The sequence below is a fragment of the Alligator mississippiensis genome, chromosome 5, assembly GCF_030867095.1.
Source record: "Alligator mississippiensis isolate rAllMis1 chromosome 5, rAllMis1, whole genome shotgun sequence".
NCBI lineage: Eukaryota > Metazoa > Chordata > Crocodylia > Alligatoridae > Alligator > Alligator mississippiensis.
This window is the reverse complement of record NC_081828.1, coordinates 179,794,672-179,815,197: the sequence shown is the minus strand read 5'-3', so window position 1 is coordinate 179,815,197 and position 20,526 is coordinate 179,794,672. Positions and strand designations below refer to the sequence as shown.

Below are 20,526 nucleotides of genomic sequence, written 5' to 3'. Positions count from 1 at the left end.
TAGCCCAGGAAGATGTTTGAAGGTAGATGACGAGGGCAGGTGGGAATCGAGTTTGCCAACCCAAGACTTTTACTGACAATCTGCAAACATTTTACTGACATGTTTTTATTGACCTAGTATGCAACCATCGATCATGGTGGTTCTGGGTCATGGTGTATGCATGACACGTATGCCTAGGCCTGGAGTATGGAGGGGTAGAGGCTGCCCAAACCTTTTACCCCCCTCCCCACCTGTTTTAGATCACCGAGACAGAATCCAAAGGCCAGACATATGTTTTACATAATGTAAATGTCACCCTTGTGCCAGGCCCTGGATGGCAGCAACAAGGACCAGGTTCAAATTTAGGGATTAAACACTAACTTTCTAAATCTGACTCAAGTCCCTACTAAAGCCTGGTAGAAAAAAACATTAGATGGGTATTCTGTATTCAGACTTCCCCACATACAAGCAACATTCAACTGAAATAAGGTTTATTATAGGGTAAAAACCTTAGAGCAGCTATAGCAGTCATGAAATAAGGAACTGAGACCAGTGAGTTTTTTTGCTACTAGTCCCTCTTCTGACTGACACATTTGATTTTTTTAAACTGTAAGGAAAATGTTTCAGCAGTAAAGGCCTGGCAGCAGTAACAAATAATACACTTAAACTGAAGGTCAGTTTAGTGCCCAATTCACATGGACTTTTGAAGGAACTAGATTTGGTGAAAAATCCAGCCTAAAAGTAAATGCGACTAAACCTTGTTTGTCAATACATGTAGATTCTTGAATTCTCCAAAACCTTTTATTTAAGAAATAATACACCACAAGATCATAGTTCACTGATTCTCAACCAGAGTGCTGTTGCTGGGGTATCATGAGATCTTTTTAAAGGTACAGTGGGTTGCCACACAATATTAGCACTGTTAGGTGTGCACATACCTCTACATGATTCACAAGTTAAACTCAGTGATTTCCCCTAGTATCAAAGAAATTCTGACATGCTGTGGTCTTTCTGAGTTCTTTGCATCAGAAGAATTGCTATGTTAATTTTTCCATAGTCAAAAGACAAGTTGCTAGAAAAGCTAGCAGTTGGCATTTTCTGAGAGGTGCCTTGAGTCCAAATAAGTTAAGAACCACTGATATCCACAGGGAGTCCAGTGCAGAGCAACAAAAATGATTAGGAGCTTGGGATGCAAGATTTAGGAGAAGTGTAAGATTGATGTTGTAGCCATGATAGTTCAGAGATTAAACAAGAGGCAAGGATTTTTTAGGGTGATATCTTTTATTGGACCAATATAGTTAGTCCTATATGAACATAGTTGGTCCAGTAAAAGATATCGCTCTAAGAAATCTTCGTCTCTCACAAGATTTATGAGGAAAGGCTAAAGAACCAGGGTTATTTAGTCTAGAGAAGAGAAGAGTGAAGAGGGATTTGCTAACAGATCCCTGAAGGGTGATTATAGAGGATGGAAGTAGTCTTTTCTCTGTGGCCATAGGGGACAAGATTAGGAGCAATGAAATCAAGCTGCAGCAGAGGAAATTTAGGTTGGAGTTTAGGAAGAACTGTTGGACTAGGAGGATGGTCAAGCTTTGGAACAAGCTACTTAAAGAAGTTAATTTCCATCCCCGGAAATTTTCAAGAGCAGGGTAGATGGGCACTTGGTTGGGCTAGTTTAATCTGTGATGAACCTGCTTTGAGTAAGGGGCTGAGCTAGATGACCTGAGGAGGTTCCTTCCAGCCCTACTTTCCTATGTTATAGCTAATGTGCAAGTAATAAGGTTGAAAGGTTTCAACCGCTGGGAGTCTATTTCCAGAGTCTGGTCACATGAACCGTAAAGAAGTTCTTCCTTGTATCCCATCTGAAACCTACTAGGAGTTTATGACATTTGCTCCTGGGTTTCCCCTGGGGTGCTTTGGCAAATAGTTGTTCACCTAGCCCCTGGTGCTCTCCCCTGATATATTTGTAAGCTGGAGAAATCCCCCCCCCCCCCCCCTCAAGTCTTCTCTTTTCTAGGCTGAACAATTCCATATCTGTCAGCTTTTCCTCATATGGCTTGCTCTCCAGACCTCCAATCGTACAAGTGGCTCTTGTCTAGACTCTCGCAAGCTGCTCCACATCCTTCTTGAAGTGTGGCGCCCAGAACTGGACACAGTACTCCAGCTGTGGCCTTACCAATGCTGAGTACCAATACCATTTCATGTCAGCAGTCTGCTTCTGCCCCCGCTGTCCCTGTACCGGCCCTGTGCAGCAGCCAGGGAGAGCCCTAGGCTCCCCCTGGGTGTTAGCCCAGGGGCTGGCAGGCAGCATGGGGCCAGGAGGCAGCTGGTAGGGGCTGGGACATTGTCCCCATCTAGGTTCCAATGGTGGAGCCCACCCTGGCAGCTCCCGGGGGCAGGGAGCAATGTTCCCCTACCCCAGTAGCAGGGGCTCCCAGCCTCTGCTTTGCGATTGAGATCTGGGAGCGGGGACTAGGAGATTCTTATCTCCCAGCCCTAGCTCTGTGGACACAATCACAGAGTGCGAGCTGGGAGCTCCCTATTGCTGGGGCAGCAGGATGTCCCTGCCTGGGCTCCAGTGGCAGAGCCCGCCCCAGCAGCTGGGAGTAATCTCCTTCCCCCTGCTACCTGTTTGACCTGAAGTAAGCGTCTGGATGAGTAGATGGTGATGCTTACTGTGCAGTAATTTGTTGTAATCTCAAGTAAAGCATCCTGTGTAGATGTGCTCAGTTTTACCTAAATAAATATGTGGTAAATGTGGCAATACTTTATTTCAATGGGAGTTTGGGGTCCTCAGAACTTTTCAGGCTCAGGATCTCTACGTAATGCTCTTTTAACCATTAATTTTGTTTATAAAGATTAAAGGAATGCCGCAAAATTAGGTAGGTTTTATTTTGTTCTTTAAAAAAAATAAAAACCCAGCCATTTAGTGCAGTGTCTATTGGTAATAGTGTATTAGTATCATAACATTTCACACAGTTGTCCCTATATTTGTCAGCGGCAGCGATCCTTCACGGTCGAGGATGATCACGCCCACGGGTCAAGTAAAGTGTTGTCGATGAGTCCACTGATCGCTAAGAAGGCTGATCCTAGAGCTGCTGACTCGCTGGCAGATGCCACAGGTGGTGGTTAAATGGAGGGTCAAACCACAGATTGTCCTCCTTGGAGACTTCAATGCAAGAGTTGGCCAGGGCTTTAACTTGAGGAGGGGTATCACTGGGCTGGAAGGAGTGGCCAAGGCCAATTCCAGTGGCATCTTTTTACTCAGTAAATGTGCAGAGTATGACCTTGTCATTACTAACACTATCTTCAGACAACATGACAGATACAAAACAACATGGCAACACCCCCGCTCAGAACAGTGGAACCTCCTCAACTAGGTCATTACAAGAACACATGATCTAAAAGATATCAATATCACACGTGTCATGAGAGGAGCTGATGACTGCTGGACCCATCATCATTTAGTAAGATCAGTTGCGTCCATCAGGGTTGTGTTGAAACATCGAAAGCAACCCAAATCAATCTAAATACAGTACAACATCAAATGCCTTCAAAACCCCTAGACACTGTGGAGGCCTTCAGACACATCTCAGTAAAAAACTCACCAATTTTGAGATTGAAAATGATAACACTTGTGTTGAGGAAGATTGGCAAGCTCTAAAAGAGACTTGCCCGTGTATTAAGCCCTGTACATTTTGTTTGGCTAAAGCATATCTTCTAGAAACGCATCTTGTACTGATAAAACAATAGCGAGAAATGCAGAAGTTGTCACTTCTCCTGGTAGTTTGTTTTAGTGTAGCTAGGCACTAAGATCTGGTACTCAGTTGTTTTTGCATTAGAATCCCTAAATCCTTTCTTTGGTTACTGTTTTCCAAGATATTGTTCTCCATTCTCTAGGTGCTGTGTGCTAGATGTTATCACTTTGTACATTTTAACATATTTTGTTTTTGAATGGGCCCAGGTAACCAAGAGATTCACATGGCCTCATAGCACTGCCTGAATGTCTGTTTAACATTCCAATTATTCCCTATTTACGCCCAGATCATAAAATACGTCCTTAAGCATTGGGGTCTGATTCTGAAATGGCTTCTAAATGCTTTCTTCTCTTACTGTGGTCAGAACTAATTCTGTTATGTTTCTATAACATGAAAAGTACTTTGTTTATTATTTGGTGCAAGTACAGAAGAAAAAGGGCATGTTTTCATGAAAACACTGTTTTCAGACTCTTGTACTGACAAATGTTGTCAGCAAAAAACATTTCATGTGGGAATGTTTGAACAGTGACTTCCCAGCCTTTGATATTAGGCATCTGAGTTCACCTTGCTTTCCACCTCTGTATCCTGCATCTCTAGCCTACACTAAACAGGCCAGCACCCTGGACCCATGGAGCTACAGCATGCAAGCAAAGGTAACCGGACATAGGAACAAATGTCATGGACCAGAAGTAAGGAGAATTAATCTTTTTTGTTATTTTAGACAAATATACACCCACAAATAATAAAGAGCAAAGTTGGAAACAGCAAAAGTAGCTGTAATGAGCAGAGATCCAGGTTTTCCGTTTTCCATGAAAAAACAGAGAAAACCACGGATTTCACATTTTTATCTGAGAACGCGGATTTTCCCTTTTAGAAGAGAAACCCACAGATTTCCCCCATTTGCAAAGAGCTCTGCAGGCTGGCTGAGTTCCAGCCTACAAGAGCTGTTTGCAAAAGGGGCAGGAAAACCCTCAACCCTGCCCGGAGGGGAAGGGAGAGGGGGAAGGGTGGGGCCTGACACTCCTACTTACTGGAGGCTGCTTCAGGCTCACTCTTCTTGCTGGAGGTAAGTGGGGCTGGGTGGGGAGAAGCTGGCTAGGGGCTGAGGAAGTGAAGAGGTTTGCAGCCAGCCAAGCACTCTGGCTGGGAGGGGGTTTGCAGCCTCCCCGCTCGCGGCTGGAGTGCTCGGCCAGCTGCAAACCCCCTCTCCTGGCTGGAGTGCCTGACCAGGGAGTGCCCAAGCTGACTGGGGGCTGTGGGAGCAGGGAGACTGCAAACCTCCCCTGCTCCCAGCTGTAGTACCCAAGCTGGCTGAGGGAGTGGGGAGGTTTGCAGCCAGCCAGGTGCTCCAGCTGGGAGGGGGGCGGGGTTTCAGCCTTCCCCACTTCCTCAGCCCCCAGCCAGCCAGGCACTCTGACCAGGAGCAGGGAGACTGCAAACCCCCTGCCCCCTGGCCAGAGTGCCTAGCCAGCTGCAAACCCTGGGTTGCAAACGCTGCGCTCCCCACTCTGCTGCCCTTCCCCGGCCCTCTGGAGTGCAGTGTGTGCAACTGGCGCAGCAGGGCACATCAGTGCCACGCACAAAAGCTGCCTGCTGCTGCAAGCTCCATGCTGTCCTGGCCATCCTTAGTCTGTGTACATGGGAGCAGTGCAGGATTGTGCCCCTTGCTGATGCTCCTGCCTGCAGAGGAAGCGTAGCCAGGGCAGTGCAGAGCTTGCAGCAGCAGGCAGCTTTCATGTGCCTTGTCGTCCCGTTCCATCCCCCACCTCCCCCGCCTCCCCCCCCCCCCCAAGTGCGCTGCCACACTGGGTTGCACACGGTGCACTCCAGTGGGCCTGGAGGAAGTCAGCAGGCTGGGGAGCATGAGACCACAGTGCACACCCGCCCTACTCCCACGCCCCACACAAATCTGGGGGGCACGGGTCTCCCTCCCCCCCCCCCCCCAGGAGTGCACACTGCCTGTGGGAGCCAGCCCCACCCAAGCCGGCAGCAGCAGGGGGGGAGCTGGCTCATGCTCCTGCTGTAGCAACCACTGCCGTTCTTTGGTGGCAGGGGGGTGCGGACCCGAGTCCCTGGCCCCATAGCCCTGGCAGCTGAGGGTCGCCTCCAGCAGGGCTGGGAGGCAGGGGCTGTTGGCAAGGGGCAGGGGGTACAAGCAGGGCTTGTGGAGGGGGGGAAGTGAGGGACACTAGCAGGGCTGTGGGGGGCATTTAATTTTAACCACAGATATTGGGATTTTTATCAGAGAATTTGTGACTTTTCTATCACGGAAAACCAGGATCCTTGAGGAGGAGTAAATGTCAGTGAATGGAGTGTGTGTTGTGTACAGGTTTCCCTCGCTTTATGCTGTATGTGCGTTCCTGGAAAACAGCACATAACTCGAATTTACATAAAAAGAACCCACTTTACAATGTAACAATTAGGAATATGTTCCAAGACCTCAACTGTACTGACCCCCAGACCCATTTCTACCACTTTTACAAGACAATTTTGGTACTCACTAACAGTAGACAGTACCCACAAGCACAGGGCACTATAATAAGGGATGGGCAACTACAGAAATACGTGTCACAGACAACAAGTGAGGAGCACAGATCCACGCAGGAGACTATGTTTTAGTGTGCGTCACTCCCACAATACACTGCACAAGGCAGCTGACTGTGGGCTTCCACCACACCAATTGCATAAGAATGAATTTACCTCACATATAACAAATTTTTGGTATGAAAAGGGTCATTGCATAAGAGTGAATTGGCACATACAGAACCCATATAAAGCGAGGGAAACCTGTATTGATATTTCTACTCCATAGTGAACATCCTCATTTAGTTTTCCTTGCTTGCAATACTGGATATAGTGTCTTTATGGAAACCCCTCCATGATCTAGCGCAGCATGAACTCTGTCCACAGTCCATCTGAAAGTCTTGGTGGTGGTGGTTGACATCACTGGCACTTCTACAGATGTTTTCTATGGTTTGAAAGTATTTCAAATTTAGGTAATGGCTTTTAAACTCCTGTTTCAACAGCAGTGTCAGCCACCTTTGATTTGAAAGTAATATTTAGTTTGGGACTTTTTGTAGCTGAAAGAACACTTTAAACTGATGAGTTAGGTGGTTTGCTTAATGGCTGTAGCTGCTTTGTGGTAGCCCGTTTACTTCATTAATGATAGGTGATTGTATGGATTGCAGATCATCCATAAATTGCCCCTAATAAGAAGCCCACCCAGAAATATTTAGGATCAAAAGGAAATGTGATTTCATTATGCTTCAAAACATCTCTCCCTGCCACTTCTCCCTTCTTCCCCGCCCAGTTTTTCCAGTAGTCTCTCATCTGTCGGCCATCTCTGCACTCCTTTTCCATTGCTCCTTCAGTAGTGTAAAGGATGACTTGTTGCATAAAATGAGCTTAGTTACTGCCAAGGCCACCAGGTCCTTTCCCTTGGTTCAGATTGTCTCGTGTTTTGCTGTATTTGTTCTTTTTAGCTTTCCTTCAGATATCTCAGCCAGTTCCTCTGAACTGCAATAATTCCTTCAACATCATTAAAAGCAATCTAGTTTACATGAATTTCTTTATAAAATCCTTCCTCTTGCCTTTTTTTGGAGGGAGGGGATTTGGATTTGCAGATAACTATTATACTTTATACTAGCTCTGAATTTCTTGCAAAAGAAGGTTAACTTTCCTCTATAGAGGAAAAATGTCTGTAATCCAAAGAGTAGCCATACATTATGTCAACACGTGCCTCTGTTCCCTTGTATTAGAGAAGGAAGATCCTTTCCTTATATCTGTCATTTATTTTTAGCATAAAGCAGAATAATACTGGCAGTTTCTCAAATGCAAAGAACATATACAGTTACTAATGATGCATCAAAATTAATATTTGCATCTCAAGCAAAACCAAGGAAGTTATTCTTCCACTTTACTCAGCGCTGGTGAGACCACAGCTGGAGTACTGCGTCCAGTTCTGGGCACCACACTTCAACAAAGACGTGGTAAAGCTTTAGTGTTTCCAGAGAGGAGCCCACCCGTATGACCAGAGACTTGCAAGACAAGCCATACGAGGAAAGGCTGAGGGACTTGGGCCTCTTCAGCCTAAAAAAGAGAAGGCTGAGAGGGGACTTGGTAGCAGCTTACCACTACATCAGGGGAATACATCAAGGGCTTGATAAACAACTGTTCACCAAGGTACCTAGAAATCTTCAAGAGGAGACTGAACGGTCAACTTGCTGGGGTCACATGACCCCAGTTGTCTCTCCTGCCGAGTGCAGGGGAACTGGACCCAATGATCTCGCGAGGTCCCTTCCAGCCCTTACAATCTGTGAATCTAGGAATATTTAATTACTTGACATACTGGTAAAAGCTCAGCAAATCCTCTAGCTTCAGAAACCTTTATCAAGACGGAGGTACTACCGTTCACACTTTTTTTTTTTTTTGGTTGAGAACACTGACCTGTGTCACTATGATTTGGATCGAGAAATAAGCTGTTAATTCTTCCTGCATCAAAGTGTTGACCTAATTGGTTTAACTACAACCTGTAAGCAAATAGCTTAATTCACAGTTCTTCTCAGATCAGAGAACAGGGTTTATTTTTGTTTCCAATACATAAGTTTTGCAACACTTTTGTTAACTAGAAAAATTGCATCATGTTTAAAGAATAAAAGTAGCTATTACAGGTAAGGTATGTTGCCTGTATTTAATCATCTTAAACGATATACAGTCCTTATGAGACTTCTAGGACTGAAGTCTGCTTCTCCATGTGGGTCTCTGGACCATCATTTCTAGCTTGCAGTATTTTTCTCCAGATGAATCCTAGAAAGGAAGTGAAATACTGAAAGAATGATGCATTGATATGGAACTAAGAGGTTGCTGGTTTGTATGTTCCAAAATGGGGTTTTATGTACTCTTAATAATACATAAAAACTATTGAATTTCTTTACTGCCTTGGAAAAAACTTGAGTTGAAATATTGACCTCTGTGCAGTTGATGTCAAAACTCCCAAGTCTACTTCTTAAAATAGAAGTCCTTCAGCTTTAGAATGTCTTGCTACCACCAGTGTTTCACAGTGGATAGACAGAAAATTTTCATTGACCCTGCAAATGACCTCTAAAAATCAACATTTAGCTCTGTGATCGGCAATGGTTCTAGAAGTGGGGCAGAATGATTCAGCTCAGGTCTAAGGCAGGTCAGCCCCTGGATCACTAGTCTCTTTTCTCCTTACGCCTTAGGGCCCTAGTGCTGCTTCTCCCAGTGGCTTGACAGTGGCAGGGGTAAACCCCCCAGCTATGGGACAGGCAAAGCCCGCTGCCACTAGAACACTGTTGAAACCCTCAGCTCCACAGGACAGATACAGGCCATGGCTTGCCAACCCCTGGTTTTGAAGGTTTGCTTTAGGCACTGAAGTTTAAAACATTTAGCTCAAGATTTGAAGCTACATTGGCTCTTTCTGTAAAAGTTGTTTTACATTCAAGTAGGAGTTTATCTTACAGTACTCTCATAATTTGAAGCTCTGTTAATACCCAAAAAACCTGTTAAGCAGGTAAAGTATTACTTGATTAATGGACTAAAAAGTATATATATATGTGGAAGGTGCAATGATATCTGCCAAATTTATAAAAGGAACATAGAACCTCTGTAAAAATTTGAAATTTGTAACAAAAAGAATATACCTGGTGACTTGATGGTTTTATAGTATGTATAGTTATGCTTACATACACATTATGCCTGAGTCTGTTTGATTAATAGCACTTTAGCTCTTTTGTTGCTTGTTCTATTTTGCCATAGCCAGGTTGGGGAGTGGGAAAAATATGTTTAATTGTGATGTTCATACCTGAGCATAATATTGCAGTATATGTTACAAATGCTGCGAGTCCATGATTACTCAACATTTTAAAAATAATTAAGCTACTTCTAAAACCATAGAAGTTCTTATAAAAACTGTTTTCCCCCAGTGAAATGTCCCTGTTGAGTCTATCTTACCTGGCAGTGTCTCATTTAGGGAGATGGAGTTACGTACAAAATTCTGTTGAAACAGAGTGGAAGCAAGTTATATTGCTGGCAGTGTATTTCTGCTAATTAGTCAATCTGTGCATAGTAAATAAGTCTCTCTCTGTCTCTGTCTCCAGAATCCAGCCATTCCAATGCAGAAGCTACAAGATATTCAGAGAGCTATGGAGCTGCTCTCTGCCTGCCAGGGCCCAGCAAAGAACATTGATGAAGCGACCAAACGTAAATACCAGTTTTGGGATACACAACCTGTACCCAAACTTAGTAAGTTTATCTGTGCTTGTGTAGCTAAAAGGAATAGGAACTTTAACAGAACTGAATATTCTGTAAATGCTATAAAACAAATAAGTTGCACTGGTTGAACATAATTCCTTATCAAGAAGAGTTAGGCTTTGGAAGTTAATTCAGTTTCTTTTAGCATTCTGAAATTAGGCTAATTATGTGGTTGGTTTTAAAATAGCACATTTATGAAATGGTATTAGTGAAGCTCATTCTACTGTTTCATGTGAAAATAGGAAAGATTGCATAATGAATCTACTTGGTCTGACATTGGGATGAAATCAAGAATTATAGAGCTAAAAGACATGTCATACTTTAGTGAAAAGAATAATTCTGTTTGGTAGCATTAAAAATGGTTAACCTCTTATGTGGAGCAGCTGTCAAAGAGGGACAAACATTCTTGTTATCCAGGTAGAGGTAATGCTGTTACATGCATATTGATTTTCATGAAGCTAATTCTTCTCTTCTACACATAACTATTTTTATTCCTGATTGTCCACCTATTTCTCTACTGCATACAGTACCTAAAATCACACTGATTCTCATGTGTGGCCCATCCACTGAGTTCACTGTACATGGCTCTTTCGCTTCCTCATGATTTTAGAAGAAGCCTCTTGTTGGGTTTTTTCTTTATATTGATCTGCTCTGTTAACATGCAGCTGCTGCATATATCCAAAAAAGACCTGTGACGTGGACAGTGGCTGGTTTCTTCCCCCTTTGCTTTCTTCCTGTTAAGCTGTAGCGCTAATTCTAGGGATTCTTGTGTGTCAGCAAAGCTTGGAGGCTGCTCTTCTCCATTCTCTTGGTCAGTGTAGTTCCCTATATGAGCACTCTGCCAGGGTATTGTCTGTATAGCTACTGCTATTTCAACTAGTATGTGTTCCCTTGCAGACTCCAATGTTATACAAAGAATGACCACAGGCTTGGTTCAGTGGCAAAGGCTTGGCCAGGTTTATTACCGACAGAGCACCTATGCACTAGCATGCTTGTCCAGTACGTTACAAGGTGTTAGCCCTGGATGCTTGTAGCAATATAGGCTCAGCTCACATTTCCATCCCCTAGGCAAATTTTCCAGTTTCCAGTCCCTCATACACATGGATCAGAAATTTTCTTTACGTCAGGTATTTACTTAGAAAATGGTAACATCTCTACCAAATTATCCTCATCCTCCTGCCTCCTGTCATTATCATGTGTATTCTGGACTCTAGCAAAGCCTTTATGTGAATTGTTGTATATTCACTGATCAGTGCTTGTATTAATCGGTACTACAGTGAGGACATAGCATTGCTGTCAGCAGTAGTTTTCAGAGACCTAACTGGAGCCACCTTTCCCGGTCCTGTGAGCTTGTCTACCCAGGTAATTTAGTGCAGAATAAACTAGGGGGTGAACTTAAAGTGCAGCAGCAATGCTCGCTAATTTTCCACATGGACACACTTATTTCCTACCAAGGATGCTTTTCTGTAATACAGGTAATCTAGTTACATAGCTTAATCCACAGTGAGAATGCTACTGTGCTGTAAATTCATTCACCTCCTACTTTATTTTGCAGTACCTTCATGGTATAGATCGGGGCAGGCAGTTATTTCGGGCGGCGGGCCACTTACTGAGTTTTGGCAAGCCATCGAGGGCTACATGACAGGCATCCAGGGACAGATAAATATTAATTTTCTAGATTTTTTAGGGACCCCGCAGGCCGGATAGAATGGTCTGGCGGCCCACATCCAGCCCCTGGGCTGCATTTTGCCCACCTCTGGTATAGATGGTCCCTGATGCTGACACCCTTCCTTCACTGCAAAAGAAGTACCTGAGGATGCTGTACTGTCCATTCATTTCTGTTTAAGAACTAAAACTGTGGTCATCTGTCACTTTCTGGGTGTATCTACACTTGTGCTTTACTGTGGGGTTGACTAATTAGCTCTGCAGTAAAGCATGATAGTCTACACATGCGCCAGTATTACACTCAGTAGATTAATAAATTCCATCATAAAATAGCACAGTCACAGTACTATCTTACGGCGGAGTAATTGTGTGATCAAACTCGCATGTAGGCTGTGACAGGGGCTGGCTGAGGCAAGGGATGCTAAAGTGCAGGGGCTGCACTTCCCCCTAGCCACCTAGCCCTGCACTGTAGCACCGTCATGCCCCAGCCTGCCCCTCTGCTGCCCAGGGCTGACCCCCCAGGTCTGCTTCACCCTGGCTCAGACTGCTGTGGCCCTGAGCACACATGTAAATGCTATGCTTTGCACCTGAGTTTGAGTCAGTTTAAATGCTCATATAGATACACCCACTGTCATATAATTCGTGTAAACATCATTGACCCATTAGAAATAATGTATTTCCTAATGTTGTTCAGCTCAGGAAGCCTTCTCCAGAGCCTGGCAGATAATGTGCAACTCCTGTCCAACAGAGGAAGAGGGGATCCCATTTTCAGCTTCTGAAGTTGTAAAGAAAGGCAGGATAACTCTGCATTAAGTCTCTAATAGATGGAACTGATTTTTTTTGATTTTTTTTTAATAGTGATACTTAAAATGAGTTTTGCATTTCCCCTGCAGCCTATCAAATGTCCTGGTCCTACAAACAGACATGTAAGTGAGTACTCCCACCGAGTTACTATGTATTAGTGTTTGTAGGATCACGGCCATTGCTTATAAATCTCTGCTGAGGTACAACACACTTCTCTAAACAAAGCTACATTTTGGTAGCTGGTTAAAAGCTATTTACATGCTAATAATTTGTTATTCATTTCTACTCTGCAAGCAAATAGACGATACCAACTTCAGTAGAAAGTCCTAAGCCTGTGTATATATGTGTTCTGCTGAGGTAGTGATACCCCATTTTTAGAGTTTTATCCTATGGGAGTAACGTAAACTAATATTTTTATTTTAACATAATTAAGAGGCTTCACAGTCTCATTTCACAATTATCATAAATTATGTTACATGAAATTACTTTAAAAACAAATGTGGGGTTTTTTTTCAATGGCAATTTAATTCTTTTAATTTTCTCCCTTTTTATAAAGATGAAGTTATAACTTCTCATGGTGCAATTGAGCCAGATAAGGACAATGTCCGTCTTGAGCCATACTCTTTGCCACAGGGTTTTATGTGGGATACTTTGGACCTGAGCAATGCAGAAGTGGTAAGTAAAACATTCTGTAGGTACGTACAGAATCACTCATGCCATGTTCTAGTTGACATATATGGGAATAAATCTTTTCCTGTTTTTGGTGTGTATTTTTTCAGCTAAAGGAACTGTACACATTGTTAAATGAAAATTATGTAGAAGATGATGATAACATGTTTAGGTTTGATTATTCGCCTGAGTTTCTCTTGTGGTAAGTAATACGTTCTAGCTACTGCTTCTAATGGATTGCATAGTGTTTCATACCTTCTTAGGCATTAATTTCTAATTATTTTTGTGTCTAATTCTAGGGCACTACGTCCTCCAGGCTGGTTACCACAGTGGCACTGTGGGGTTAGGGTGTCTTCAAACAAAAAATTAGTAGGATTCATAAGTGCTATCCCTGCCAACATCCGGATTTATGACAGGTAAATTGCCATACCTCCTTTGCATTTGTACAAATATGAATAACTATAAACAAATAATACACTTTAAATGATCTGTCACTGCTAGTGGGAATTCTCTGACTGAAACAAATGACTGCATCTGTCAATAAAGCAGCAGAGGAAACCTTTACACAGGTCTGAAATATTTTAGAAGAAAGCTTCCTGAACTCTTACAGTGATAATCAACTGTAAGCATATATCCACCTCAGAAGCTTTCTGCTGATGGAAAGCATAGACAGGCTCGGGCATTCTCTGACCCTTTGGAAAGTATGAAGAGGATAGTCAGTCAGTTACAGTTGCTTAGCAAGGGTTACCTTGTTCACTTGCCCTCAAACACACTGTACTAATGTACATACATAAGCCTTTGCCCAACCCCCAGAGATAGTGTAGCTTTGCTCACTCAGCGTCAAGTCGCTAGCCGAGTCCTAACACCATTCAGACATGGCAACAGTAGTTTGGGTCAGAAGCAGAGCATGAAGAGGAGCATGGCCTGTTTGAAGGTGCTTCTGCCAGCCTGGTAAGTTTGCATTCTAGACATAGACTGTTTGTTGAGTCAGAGCACTAGAATCATAAACTAAGTAGTATGAGCTGTGGTATTTTTTCTCTTTCCCTCTGTTCAAATGGTTTTCTGGGCCTTTAAATCCAGCATCATGGGCAAACTCTCCAAACTCATTCAAACTGTCTAGGCATCCCAATGACACATCTGGGTAGTTCTGATAAGTCAGCAATCTGTTCAAGCAGAGGGCTGAAACAATCCATCTCAAGTCTGAGGCAGGCCAGCGCTTCTGAACCAGCTGCTGCCACAGCCGTCTCTCCCTGTTGCCCAGCCACGGGCAAAGCCCCCTGCTGCCAGAACATTGCCAAAGCCCTCCAGCTCTGCAGGTCCGATCCAGTGGGTCTGCAGGCTAGATTCAGTCTCTGGGCCATAGGCTGCCAGCCCCCATTTTAATTAAGTCTTCCTGTTCCAAATTTTAAAATTAGCATTATTTACATTTTAGAAGCTGCATTATAAAAACTAAAATTTTATCTAGGCCAGAAAATAAAACTTTTTTAAGAAGAAGATGCTGTTTTATGAAGTTTTACAACCATTCTTTTATGTAAAATTTCTCTTAGTATGAAGAAAATGGTGGAAATCAATTTTCTTTGTGTCCATAAGAAATTGAGATCTAAACGAGTAGCACCTGTCCTGATTCGGGAAATAACCAGAAGAGTAAATCTGGAAGGGATTTTTCAGGCAGTTTACACTGCAGGAGTGGTACTCCCCAAGCCAGTTGCCACTTGCAGGTAACTTAGTGATGTTTATAGCAATATTGCTTCCAAGAATAGTCATTTTAAAGGACATTTGATGTTGCTGTTCATGAACAAGCTCATCAGTGCTCATCTTATTGCTGTAAATTTCTAGTAAAATAAATATTACGTACTTGATTCTAATCCAGAGGATATGGAAAGCTTCTTCACAAAAACTTGGACAAAACCCCTTCTGTGATTAGAATCTTAGTTTGTTTCTTTGTTTGGCCTTAAGTGGAAAGCAGATTAATTTAAACTTCTGTTGACTCTATGATCAAAACTATGCTAGTAGTAACAGTGTTTTTTAATTCAATACTTGCATTATTGATGTGACTTATTTCATGCTAAGGCATCTTTTTGTGGCCGAATTTCTTGTCAAAGATGGAAAACAGTTTCTGGGAATAGTATGTTACTATTGTTTAATCACTTACGTCTCCCAAAGAAGGGAAGATTTCTGTTATGTCTAACAAAGGTAGAACAAATATTATGAAGGAAAGTTGTGGGACATTCAGTACTTTCTTTGCCTGGAGTAGATTTTGTTTCTGCTATCACAAGTTCAAATCCAGAAAAATTGGTCCAGCCCTTAATTTCTTCATAGATAACTGAATCGTAGAATCACAGAGAAGTAGGGCTGAAAGGGATCTCTAGAGGTCATCTAGTCCATTAATTCTCAATCTTTTTGGACTTGAGGCCCCCCTCGCTCCCGAACCACAGCCCTCCCCCGCCAGCTCTGCAGTTGTCCCTCGCTCCTGACCCACAGCCCCTTGGCTCTGCTGGTGCCCCTCACTCCCAGCCTACAGCCCCCCAACCCTCCAGCCCTGCTAGTGCCCCTCACTTCCAACCTGCTGCCCCTCCAACCCCAGTGTGTGGGGCAGGGGGAGTGTGGGGCAGAGCGGGGTCGTGGCCTGGCTGCCACCACTCTCCTCGGGCCGCTTGTGCTGCTCCCTCCCTCCCTCCCTCCCTCCCTCCCTCCCCATCCCACCCCCCTCTTAATTACTGCTCAAGGTTTGTGTAGATCGCAGTACAGGATCATTCCATAGAAGCAGAATGCTGAGGAAGGGATTGGCTTATGGGACAGGGTAATGTATATCATATATTAAAACTAGCAGTGATATTAAATCTCATTTCAATTCTATTTCCAGGTACTGGCATCGATCACTGAACCCCAGAAAATTGGTAGAGGTGAAATTTTCACATTTGAGTAGAAATATGACTTTACAAAGAACAATGAAGCTCTACAGACTTCCCGATGTAAGCAATGTGTATGCCTAGAGAACCCTCACAGTTATTGTGAGGCCCCAAATAACCTTCCATCTGTCTCTGACAAGGCAAGCTTTTCGTTTTGGAAAGCCAGGATTTACAGGATGTGCAAACTTATTTCCAGTTGGGGAAAGGGTTATAAAAGCTGTAGAGTTAACAGATTAGACAAATTCTGAAAGCATAGATGAATTTTATTTAGAAATACCACTTGCTTAAAATAAGAATAAACAAAAGCCCAGAATATCAGTTTTAGGTTAAATGGAATGGATCTGATGATGCACACTTCTTTATATACAGTTAATATGACATAAGTGGGTTCACAGATTATTGTTAGCCACAAATACTAAAACATTGCATTCTAAAATTTTTATCAGACTGCTGGAAGGCATTTTCCCTAGTTTTGCCAGAAAGTTTTCTTTGTGCAATGCTCAATGTTGTATCTCAGAATATTGGATACTGCTTTTTTTTTTCTCTTCTATGCTTAAAAGTTTTGTTGGCATAATTAAATCAGCTAGAAGAGTGGGGAAAAAAATCACACCCTTCATTGTTAATTTGCCAACAGAAAATTAGTGTGGCCACATGCTGTGGTTTAAAAAATACTCTTTTGCTGTTATTGCTTATTCCATTTGAGGAATTAGTTTGAGCTATCCCAGCTAGAGGGAACTCTTAGGCTGTTCCTAAGCTATGCAGCCAGGAGGGGGAGATGCTAACCATGGTCTGTCTGTGTAGCTTAATCCTCAAACACTTTTTAAAAAGAGAGAACTTTTGAATAAATTTGTTTGTTTTTCCCACTATGTATTTTTCAATGACTTATCTCATTTTGGATAACTATGTACAGCATCTTTTTTTAAATATTGTGTCACTGACTCCTTTATACTGTTGATATTATAAAAGTCATGCAGTGCACACTGCTACTTGATTTCATCACACGTCAATAAGATAGATTTCCAATGCCATACGCATGCTTGCACATACAGAGATTCTCACTTGGATTCAGTGCAATAGATTTCATAGTCTAAAAGTAAATAGTAAAATTAATTAGTTTTTAGGATCAAAAAACTATAAGTAAATTTAAATACTTCTCAAACTCCTGCAAGACTGTTTCAGGCTGGACATAAGGAAGAATTTCTTTACTGTCTGAGCCTCCAAGGTCTGGAATAGCCTGCCACCAGAGGTGGTTCAAGCACCTATTTTGAATGCCTTCAAGAGAAATTTGGATGCTTATCTTGCTGGGATCCAATGACTCCAGCTGACTTCCTGTCTCTTGGACAGGGGGCTGGACTCAATGATCTTGCAAAGTCCCTTCCAGCCCTAATGTCTATGAAATCTATGAAATCATAAATTAGATATGTAGTAGACAATTTCAAATTTAACTCTTAGAGCTTGCACTTCTGTTTCCCATGTAAAAACAGTACAGGAAAAGAACAATTCATCATTACATTGCCCTGTACTATTTATAGTACAAGGTGTGTTGCTACCAGGGGTTTATAAGAAACCACATCACTCTCTTCCTTTAATCAGCCTTTGCTAATTCATGAGATCCAGACCACAACAGAAGAGTAAAGCCTAGCAGGGAAAAGAATACACCACAGCATCTCTAGAAATACAGCTAAGGAACTTAAGTGCCTTTGTACCTAAGTTGCTTCAAAAATTAGTTAAAAATTAGGACTCGTTAAAAATGAGTCAGCAGTGTGCCCTTGTTGCCAAGAAAGCTAACAGCATACTGGGCTGCATTAGTAGGAGTATTGCCAGCAGATCAAGGGAAGTAATTCTTTCATTCCTTCTGCACTGGTGAGGCCACGTCTGGAGCACTGTGCCCAGTTCTGGGCCCCGCACTGTAGAAAGGATGTAGACAAGTTGGAGAGAGTCCAGCGGAAAGCAGTGAAAATGGTGATGGGGCTGGGGCACATGAGGAGAGGCTGAGGGAACTGGGTTTATTTAGTCTGCAGAAGAGAAGACTGAGAGGGGATTTGATATTAGCCTTTCGTTACCTAAAGGATGATTCCAAAGAGGATGGAGCTAGACTGTTCTTAGTGGTGGCATATGACAGAACAAGGAGCAATAGTCTCAAGTTCCAGCAAGCGAGGTTTAAGTTGGATATTAGGAAAAACGTTCCCATGAGTAGGGTGGAGAAACATTGGAACAGGTTACCTAGAGAGGGTGGTGGAATCTCCATCCTAGGAGGTTTTTAAGGCCTGGATTGACAGAGCCCTGGCTAGAATGATCTAGTTGAGGATGGTCCTGGTTTGAGCAGGGGGTTGGACTAGATGACCTCCTAAGGCCCCTTCCAACCCTAATTTTCTGTGATTCTGAGTTATATGTATTTGAAAATTTTATCTTTGTTCTCATGATGTTGTCACAGCCAACTTATGCACATAACTTGGCTTGCTGCAAACTAGCCTAAAACACACTTCTTAGTGTATCTTAGAATAGACTCCCTCCAGAAGTGGTGCAAGCACCTACTCTGGACTCCTTTAAAAAGCGTTTGGATGCTTATCTTGCTGGGATCCTTTGACCCTGGCTGACTTCCTGCCCTTGGGGCAGGGGGCTGGACTCAACGCTCTCCTGAGGTCCCTTCCAGCCCTAAAGTCTATGAAATTTATCAAATCTTTTTCTCGGTTACTGCTCTGTAATTGTTTAGCTGCCTGAAGCTTCTTGCACTCTTGCTGCTTGCTAATGGCTCAGGCATGTCACCCACCACTTGTGGGGCTTCATCATCCCAGCAGAGAACGGTGGCACTACAATTCCTTGTGTTATCTTCTCTGAAGATCTTTTTGAAATGATATAAGAGAATGGTGTGACTGTTCACAAAATATTGCTGTAAAGAAACCTGCCTGAATATTTTTAAGTTTCTTATTCTGGGAAAACTTGTATAAAAAAAGGAAGTGGTGCTTCCCCTGTTTGATCCTACCCAAATACCAAAATCCTGGACTGGATCCTGTGGTTCAGCTGAGATTTTACTTGGTGCAGCTTGATTTGGGAAAAGGAGATGCTAAATCAGTCATATTTGTGTACATTCAGTTTTTGAAGCTGGCTCTTCCTTGGGTGTCCAGCTAGGTTCTCCACCACCATTCCCAGAAAGTTCTCTACATGGGACTGGAGGATGAGAAGCGTGGGCAGATGCACAAGTCCAAGATAACCTAGCGATCCCCTTTTACACAGGGTGTACTTAGGGAGCCTACCAAGCCAGTTTCTGGCTGCTTGACTGGAGTTACTCCCTTGCATGGCAATGCAGCAAAGTTAAACCATAATGTTACAAGTTCAGTATATGACTTTGAATCATGAAGCAGGAGAAGCAGATAGGAGCTGAAAGAGAACAAACTTTGTTTAATGAAGAAATATTCTGAATAATTTATAAAAAAATGTGTTGGGAAGAAAGATTCAGTTGCTTTCTTCATAGTGAAACTTTAACTATAAAGAACTGGGGGGGGGGGGGGGGGGAATCTCCCGTACTATTTAAAGTCCTTCTCTAAATTATCTTATTTGCTTGTGTGTAATTCCAAGGCAGCCACAAGTCATGAGTGTTTTTTGGGGAAAAAGAACAGCAATCATGTCTACATAGAATGTTGAAAGGTAGTTTGCAATTGTTGGGGGTAGTCAGGTCTTCTCTGTTAAAAGTTTGGTAATTTATAAATGTATATGTACACAGAAGAGATCTGATTTTGACCTGGAATTCAAAGTCTTTTTGTCTTTAGACTTGTTTTTTGTTATTCATGATTTTTTCTGGACTCTAAATTTAAATTTAGAAATAAAGAAATCAAGACATCTTAAAAAGGAAATGCAAAAGATTAGGCTTTTGGCGTTGCATCTGCTTTCTTAGAAAAATGAAGTAGCCTCAATAATGGAGTATAAAAATTGAAATGCTTCAGCCTTGTCTTGGTAATTAGAGGAGAGGGAATACTGTTTGAGGCAGTTTGTAAAAATAGCATAATGAATTGGAAGGCGAGGCTAAAGTAGGCTATCGGTGAATGCAAGTCAGTTTGTGACCTAATAAGCCCCTTGCTGTGTATACATTTTTCCTTTCAATAACTTAATATTTTTTCTTTTTTTTTTATAAGGCCACAAAGACTTCAGGTTTGAGACCAATGGAAAAAAAAGATACTAAAATAGTGCAAGAATTAATCAACAATTACTTGAAGCAGTTTAATCTTGCTCCTGTAATGGATGAAGAAGAGGTAGCTCACTGGTTCCTGCCTCGGGATCATATTATTGACACCTTTGTAGTAGAGGTAAAACATTAGTTAATTATGTAAATATGGTATATGTAAACTTAACTTCTGCTTTCCTACTGATATTACTTACACAAGTAATTCTACTTAAAGCCGCACTGACACCAATCCTCTAATGTTTCACAGACAGCAGTGAAGAATGTAATTCAGGGCTGTAGATGTTCTTTCACT

The 20,526-nt window shown here is 42.5% G+C and overlaps 1 protein-coding gene across 3 annotated transcripts in view; it reads left to right on the top strand.

The window, feature by feature from the left end:
- Positions 1-20,526, top strand: part of NMT2 (N-myristoyltransferase 2) — a 49,523-nt gene that overhangs the window by 22,679 nt on the left and 6,318 nt on the right. Inside the window, exons 3-9 of one of the 3 annotated variants that reach the window (XM_006271984.4) lie at positions 9,854-9,956; positions 13,033-13,151; positions 13,256-13,347; positions 13,445-13,561; positions 14,693-14,863; positions 16,009-16,117; positions 20,185-20,355. In XM_006271984.4, coding sequence (XP_006272046.1) covers positions 9,854-9,956; positions 13,033-13,151; positions 13,256-13,347; positions 13,445-13,561; positions 14,693-14,863; positions 16,009-16,117; positions 20,185-20,355 — 882 coding nt within the window. Of the gene's footprint in view, positions 1-9,853; positions 9,999-13,032; positions 13,152-13,255; positions 13,348-13,444; positions 13,562-14,692; positions 14,864-16,008; positions 16,118-20,184; positions 20,356-20,526 lie in introns of all 3 variants that reach the window. The other 2 variants (XM_006271982.4, XM_019497823.2) reach the window with 2 other exon arrangements.